The sequence below is a fragment of the Drosophila albomicans genome, chromosome 2R (assembly GCF_009650485.2).
Source record: "Drosophila albomicans strain 15112-1751.03 chromosome 2R, ASM965048v2, whole genome shotgun sequence".
NCBI classification, from domain to species: domain Eukaryota; kingdom Metazoa; phylum Arthropoda; class Insecta; order Diptera; family Drosophilidae; genus Drosophila; species Drosophila albomicans.
This window is the reverse complement of record NC_047631.2, coordinates 24654842-24663217: the sequence shown is the minus strand read 5'-3', so window position 1 is coordinate 24663217 and position 8376 is coordinate 24654842. Positions and strand designations below refer to the sequence as shown.

Genomic DNA, 8376 nt, shown 5'->3' with positions numbered 1-8376 from the left:
AACCAAAATCATCTTTATTTTTATGGCAACAACAACAGCTGCTGCGAAACCCGTTTCAACAATGATCATCAACGATCGTAATAATGTTGCAGACGTGGGCGTGCATGGATTAGCCAGAGAGACAACGAGTGTATCTATTACAAAAGAGATCGCTGTGTATGTCTAGTCGATGATTTGCATGAAAGCAGCATCGCTTAAGGCGTGCCACCACAGACCCAATTTTACAGAGCTAGAGCTCGAGTCGTGTGGTAATTATGGACACAAAAACGATCACAAGGGAGAACTGGAAAGCCGAACATGGAAATTGGGATTGACATTTGATTTGCTGAGGCTACAACTTAAAAGTTCAATTCGAGCAATTGTTAACGATCTTTTTTTTTTTTTTGGTTTCGTGCTGCTCCAATTTCCAACTATATTTTTGTGACTCAACCGAAGAGAGAGAGACACAGAGATAGAGAGGCGTGTCTGAGTTGTTGAAACGCTTTTGTCATTATAAAAATTACATTTAATTATATTTGCTTAATGCGCAGCATCAACAAAAAACGCGCCCAACTTCCGTTCAGTTCCAATGTTTTGTTTAGATACAAAAAATAACATGGTAAAAATGTTTAAAAAACAATGCAAAATGGAAGTCGAGACTTTGGAGCTGTGTGAGCTCAGCAAAGCGTGCGGGAAATTCATTAGCAATATTTACGATTCGTCGTTCGTTGTTGTTGCTGTGGTTGTTGTTGTCGAGGTTGAGCTATACTTTTGAATTTTTACTGAGTAATTTCCATGGCAGACAACGACAATGGCAGCGTCATTATTGTTGCTGTCAGAGCTTTTGTTTGTTAGAATTTGTAACGCAATTGTTCCCCCGCTTTGTTTTTACTGTTTGTATAAGCAAATATCGTTGTTGTTGTTGTTTTATCACTGCTGTGCAAATTTCACAACGCATGCATAACTAAAATAATAATATGAACAACCAAAAACCAACAACAAATAAAAAAGGCAGTGCAAAAATGTTGCAAAAATCAACAGAAATTATTAGTGGAAAGAACTAAACATTTTTCAAAGTCGTACACAGGCAGAAAAAATATCTATAGTGAAACGAAGATTATACATCTAAATTTAACATTTTTATTAAATCTTTAAAAAAGATTTTTATATTAAACAAGTCCTTAAATAAGATTTTTAGGTTAAAGAAATTTTGAAATAAGATTTTTGGGTTGAAAAAATCTTCAATCAAGATTTTTATGCTAAATTTAATTTAAGATTTCGCTTTCTTGGTTCAATTTGAAATTTTTCCATTCTTGAAACAAAATTATAATTTCAAGACTTGGAAATTTGGAATTTTCGAATAATTTTGATCTTGATTTAAGAATAAACATTTTTTGTTTAATTTTTACATCATATAATCTAGTTTCAAGATTTTATTCTTGATTTTGTATCGTTTTTTTCTTTCTGTGTAGATACAAAAATAACATGGCAAACATTGAATCTATAAATAATAAAAATATTAAAAAAATGAAATACTTATAAATATTAATGAGCGCATTTCTTGCCAGTCAGTTAATTATTGACGGAAAGCAATAAATTATTAAGCTGCTTTGGACAGCAAACTTGCTAACATGTATTTTTCTTTCTTTTTTTTTTGCATTGCAAAGAATACAAGTTTTATATTTGGTGATTGACACGAGCAGAAACACGCAAAATTGTTTGAACAAAGTGCGGGAGTGTAGACGATGGATGATAAAATCAGCTGACTATGCAAAATCTTTTCTATTTATTGGTCTAAATAACAATCAGATTTATGTCTTTAAATCCAAAACATTTGCTTAAAAGTTTTGTCAACAAAAGATGCAAGATAGCCAAACAATTATGGAATTTATCTCAATTTTAAATGCTTATAAGCAAAAAACAATTTAAATTGCTTCATTTAAATTTGATTAATATTTGCAATTTACCAAATTGAATATAAAGAATAAAATCCTCTGCCGCATGGGATTTATACTAAATCGGCTAAAATCTATTACAATAGTTAATTGTTTGTCACGCAAAAAAATCGATAAATGTATGTGGTCCATATATTGCGTATACGCAGGGTTAGCCTATTAATATAAAATTGGCCGCATTTTGGCCATAAATCTAAAGCACGTCGCTGCCATGGCATATTTAAATATTGGCCATATTTTCTCTGTGTGGTGTGTGGTTTTGCATTTCTATTAATTATAAATCAAGTGGCATTAGCAGCAGCTGACAACAAACAAACTCCCAATCCAATCTATGTATAAACGTAAACCAAAAAGCCGAGCCGAGAGCTGAAAACCAAAAAGCCGAACACCCACAAAAACCGCAAGCCCGAAGCTCCAAATTGAACCGAAATAACTGATCGATATTAAATTTGAATTTGAATTTGGAATTATGATTAGGCAGGCGTTGTGTGTAATTAACTCAAGTGTTTGCCCCAATCAAACCCAATTCGCTTGGAAGCTGCCACAAAATGTTGTCCATGTGTGTGTGTCCTTAAATGTTGTCAAGCTGTTGCTGCTTGGGAATATTATATGGAAAGGAATTTCGTTGCTTCTCTGTCGTTTATTGTCTGCATAATTTGTCATATGCAAAGTGTGGCGATAGCTTCGCATCTCAAGATACACGACAATGCCATCATCCCAGCTACAGATAGAGATACAGATACAGATACAGATACATATGCACTGTTACAGTTACTGTTACAGTTACAGTTACGAGGACAAGAGCAAAGCGTCGTTGGTGACACCGTTGTCCTTAGTGTTCGTCGCTCGGTATGTTATGCTTGCCTGGCGCCATTATAATCCGCATTCATAGCCTTGTTCGAGCATGAGTACGAGTATGAGAGCACACACACACACACACTCGTATTGTCCTCAAATATGTGCATATATTGTACTCGATACTCATTCTCCTTGCCTGATGATATCTCTCGGAGGGATCTCTGAGCTTTAGTTATGTGCATATTTTTGCTGGCAACGTTTGTAATACAATTTCAGTTTGTTGTCAGCTCAATTTTCAAGTTGTTTCAGCTACACACACTCATACTCATACTCATATGTGAGCTTGAGTGTATTCGATTTTCTATCTATCCGTCTGTATTTGGGTTCATTTGTTTATTTGTTGGTTTGCTGGTTTCTGTTTGCCTTGCGGTTGTATTCAACTCGACTGTATTCAGATTCTTCTTTTCTTGACTGCTCATTGGAGTTTCCATACAGCTGTGGCTGCTGCTGCTGTCGATGCCTCCGCTGCGATAACTGAAAGCGAAACAGTAGCCAAATACACCAAATACACAGCAAGAAATTGTATACACTCGCTGTCGCTGTCTCAGACTGACCTACGCAATTTGCATCTTTTTTATTTGCTTTTCGTATTTTATTTAGCTTCCTCTCTTTATCTGACATCACAAGTTGTCTCTTTGTTTTGCTTTGACAGACAGTTCAGCATTTTTTGTTTTCGTTTTTTGCTTTTGTTACAATTAGTGCTGCTTCTAGTCGAGTTCCATATATCAAAAGGCATTCGAAAACTAAATCTAGCTAGTTGCAGTTGTTGTTAAAAATAATTGAATACAATAATACAAAAAAAGTGGTGTGTAAAAAAACATTTGTAATTCTAGTGCAGACTTTATAAAACATTGAATTGATATAAATGTAAAAAAAATATTTTCGAAATACAAAAATTATTAGAATATTGTATGTGTATTACAATATTTATTTTCAATTAGTCATACAAATAAAATAATAAAAAAATATGGTAAAATAAAATACAATTTTTGAGTATTAGAATAGTTATTTTATACTAGCTGCTTGCAGTTGTTGTTTAAAGTATTTGCTTTACCATTCTATAGGCTTCGACAATACTTTATAAAGAATGAAACTTATAAAATATAAAATGTATAATATGTAGTCTCAATAAAAAGTCATTGAAATAAATATACGTTTTATAAGTTTGATAAAATTATTTTTCTTTATTCTACAACTCCGTAGATATTTTAATTTTTTTTTCTTAATGAAAAATCATTGAAATAAAAATACTTTTAACAAACAAGCATGAGAGTATACTTTTTCAAATTTTATAATTCTATAGAGTCTCCTCCATCATTGAAAAAATCTCTTGCAATTCGATTTCGCTTGTTTAATGACAACTCGTATTGCAGTTCGTTTAAAACGTGTGAAATTTCACGACACTTCTCCAGTTGCTCAACTAAAGTTCTGGCACTCGAATCGAATTTCTCTCACTGTGCTTTTATTTTCTATTGAGCTGTCGTCGTATTTGCTCTTGAATTATGCAGCGTTTTTGGGGGGCGCCCCCAACACACAAAGCATATGCTTTACACTTCCCTCCTCCTCGTCTGGTTTTTGCTTTCCCTTTCTTTGGCTGTTACCCCACTCGATGTGTGTGTGTGTGTGTGTGTCAACATTTGCATTATGTTGAATAAATTTGGCAAAGTATTTTGACAATATTGAAATGTTATTTGCATAACATTTGCAGCACACAAGAATTGCTGTCAAAGAGTAGGCCAAATATTTGTATAAGCAAGTCAAAATTAACAACACTTGGTTTAATCATTATCTTCTTTATCGTTGTGTGTTTGCAGGTTAATTGAGTCGCCAACATAGCCAACTATCAGAATCAGAACCTGTTGGGCAGCCATCACCATCTGCTCCACATCGCCGAACCACAACTGCAACTGCTGCCCGCAGTGACGACGACGACGCCGACAACGACGCCACAGCAACAGCCATTAGCATCCATAACACATACCACACAACAAACAACACAGCAACAACTTCAACACCAGCAGCAACAACAACAACTCCAGCAACAACAACAACAACTATTACAACAACAACAAAACCAGCGGCCAGTGTTCGAAAAAGCCATCACCATTTCGTCGATTGCGATTAAACGCAGGCCGACGCTGCCGCAAACGCCAGCGAGTGCCCCACAGGTGTTGTCGCCGTCGCCCAAACGCCAGTGCGCCGCCGCCGTTTCGGTGCTGCCCGTGCCAGCAGCAGCAGTTGCCGCCGCACCAGGTGCCCATCTGCAGTACGCTAGCTCGCCGGCAGCAGCAGCAGCAGCCGCCGCCGCAGCAGCCGCCGCAGCAGCAGCAGCACTTAAAGGTCATCAGCTGAGCTTTGCACATCCCACACAGTTTGCCGCCGCCGTTGCCGCACACCACCAACAGCAACAGCAACAGCAACAACATCAGCAGCAGCAGCAACAACAGCAAGTCGTTCAGCAACAACAACAGCAACAAGTCGCCTACGCCGTTGCGGCATCACAACAACAGGCAGCTGCAGCCGCAGCAGCAGCAGCAGCCCACACACATCAACAACATCATCAGCAACAACAACAACAGGTGCAGCAGCAACAGCAACAACAACAGCAGCAACAACAGCGTCTAGTGCAATTCAATCAGGCGGCTGCCGCCGCTGCATTGCTCAATCAGCATCTACAGCATTCGGCCGTCGTTGCACATCAGCAACAGCAGCAGCACGTGGCGGTGCTGCAACAGCAGCAGACACCTGCCCACTACAGTGGCTATCAGCTGCGACACGCCCACACCGCGTACGCCCCCCAACAACAACAACACATTGTACTGAGCAACAGCAGCAGCAGCAATAAACAGCAGCAGCAGCAACAGAGCGTGAGCACGGCAGCAACAACCACAGTTGCGAGCACACCAGCGACCACTGCATTAAGTGTAGCCACAGCAACAACCAACAACAGCAACAACAGTAACACCAACAGCAGCTCCCCGGGCAGCAGCTCCACGCTCGAGTCGCAGTCACAGGAATCCGCGTCAATTTCAGCACCGACGACTCCCTCGCCGGCTGGCAGCGTCAGCGCATCCGCGGTCACTGCAACAACACCAACAGGAGCAGCTACAACAGCAGCCACAGTCGTTACCAGCGACAGCAATAACAACACAACAACAACAACTACAACTAACGGCAGCAGCATAATGGAAAATCAGATGGCACTCGCCCCACTGGGACTCTCACAGAGCATGGACTCCGTGAACACGGCCAGCAATGAGGAAGAGGTGAGTTTTTCCCTTTATGCAATCCCTTTTTCTGTTTCTTCTCTCTCTCTCAAACTTGTGCCTGCAAACTTTGCACTCGACCCAACTGACAGCTTGGGGGATTACGCCGAAAAGGCAAAAGCTTCCAGAGAAACTATAGCAAAAAAGAAAATAAATGAAAAGAAAAGAAAAGTATAGCAAACGCGCCTTTAACGCCAAGCAAATCATAGACGATTTACGGCAAAATATGTTGGCGGCGTAATCCGCGCAACAATCGCAAATCTAATTCGAGAAAACAAATGTTTCGATAGTGATAAAAATAAAACAAATGATTGAGCTTCAAATGCGATTGCAATTGTCGATGCAAGTTTTAAAATTTTGCAATTTGTCGGATACTTGAAACATTACAGAAAATAGACTTCTTATAATATAATCTTCAGCTACTTACTTCGAATAAAGTACCAACATAAATTAAGGAATATTTGTAAGAATTATAAGATGCAAAAATATCATTGGAGTATACCATAGAGTACAAAATATACCAAATTGTTAGCAAAGCAACTAAGACCCCTCGAAAAAAAGACATTTATGCCCATATAAAAGTATTTCTTACATAACTTCTACACTTTTTAGCTGATTGCATCAACATTTTCAAGGATCTTCAATAATATAGTTAATTTTGTATGTACCAAAAATAAGTTCTAGTTTTAAAATACATTTCCTGCAGGCAAAAAATTATAATATCCTTATACCTTTTGAGTAGTTGATATACAATTTTATAGAAAATTCCTCAAAGTTATCATAAAACTCATTCTGAAAAAAATTTGTACAAAATATTGAGAATCATAATAATCATTCCGGAGGTAATTTGTGGAAAATTCCATTCGCTTATCACTAGAATATTTTTGAGAATTCTAAAATTTATTTTAGAGAAATTTGAAAGCAAAATTTCTAAAGCTTCTGAAACACAGTTCTAGTACAATAAACAATTTGTATATTTTAATGTCAATTAGTACTTACTACAGATTGTGCTTAAGCTAATTACACATTTACACATTATAAAGAAGTCTTTATTCAATAATTAAAATGTGCATTCATTTTATTTCCAACATTGTTGCAAGAGTCATCTCAACTTGGACGTTTTCCAAATATTTGCACTATGCGCAATTACAAAACAAAAATTCCTATTATTCATTTAGCAGATTCAATTAAATGCTTAAGCAAATAAAAGCAGAAATGTTAATATGTCAGTTTGGGTCAACTTAATTTTGTTGGACGAAAATAAAGTCAAGTCGTTGGTTAATAAAACGAAGACAAACAGATTTATGATCGATATGACAAGTGCAAGTGTATTTACTTTGGCGAGGCTGACATCAGTCAAGCAGCCAGCAGAAATCCCACTACATAGTCCCAATGCCACTTGCCACTTGCCACATTCATGTGTGGAGCTGCCTCTGCTGCCGCTGCTGCTGTGCGCTACATCAACTGGCAGCTCGGGCGTGAGATTTTTGTGGCTTGGCTTTTGTGTGTATCTGTGTGTGCAGCGTTTTCCTTTCATTCTTATTTTATTTAATTTTTCATATTTTATTTTTTTTTGGGCGGGAGATGGTAAAAGGAAACGCAGTCGAATGAACAGAGGCGCCCCATTGTGCCAACCTTTATATAGCAAAGTGGAGGAGGGCACTGCAGCCTTCGGTTTTGCTTACTTTTTGATTATGCGCCTTGTCTTATGCTACACATATTTCACGCTGCTTCCTGAGACGACGCGACGCAACGCGACGTTCTGCGATGGCTTCCCATGGAGCAACGGCGCGTAATCCAACGGCACGTGCCAAGCAGCTCCCCTCTTAACCCGCTGCTAAACATGTGTATGTGTGTGTGTGTCTCTCTCTGCTTATGTCAAGTGCTACGTGGCCTTTCTTTAAGCAGGCCAAAATGAAAGAGAGAGAGAGAGAGAGGGGGAGAGAACCCAAACTCAAGTCAAAGCATTCAGAGTTCTTGGGACGCATTCATTCTTTGCCTTTGCACAAAATGCAAGCGATGCGTTAAATTTGATTTTATCCTTGATGCATAATATTTTGCCAGCCCCCATTTTTGTTTTGGCCTCAACCTTTGCCCTGATTATGTTACTCAAATATTTATGATGCCCGCACGGGATTTTCAACTACATTTATTTAAAGGCTCAACTTGCAGACTCTTCGACTCTCTCTGTCTCTTTCGCTCTCTCGCTGTCTCACTCAGACAATCGCAATTGCATTTTTCAAATGCACGAAGAACCATTTGGCCCTAATTCCCTGTCTGCAACTTGCTTTCTTCACCTCCCCCATCCGCTTCCACCT

General features: G+C 38.4%; 1 protein-coding gene across 1 annotated transcript in view; it reads left to right on the top strand.

Moving 5' to 3' along the window:
• Positions 1-625: 625 nt before the first annotated feature.
• LOC117575147 (protein couch potato) overlaps positions 626-8376 on the top strand; it is a 68690-nt gene continuing 60939 nt past the window's right edge. The window contains 2 exon segments of the mRNA XM_052006887.1: positions 626-650; positions 4617-6058. Coding sequence (XP_051862847.1) covers positions 626-650; positions 4617-6058 — 1467 coding nt within the window.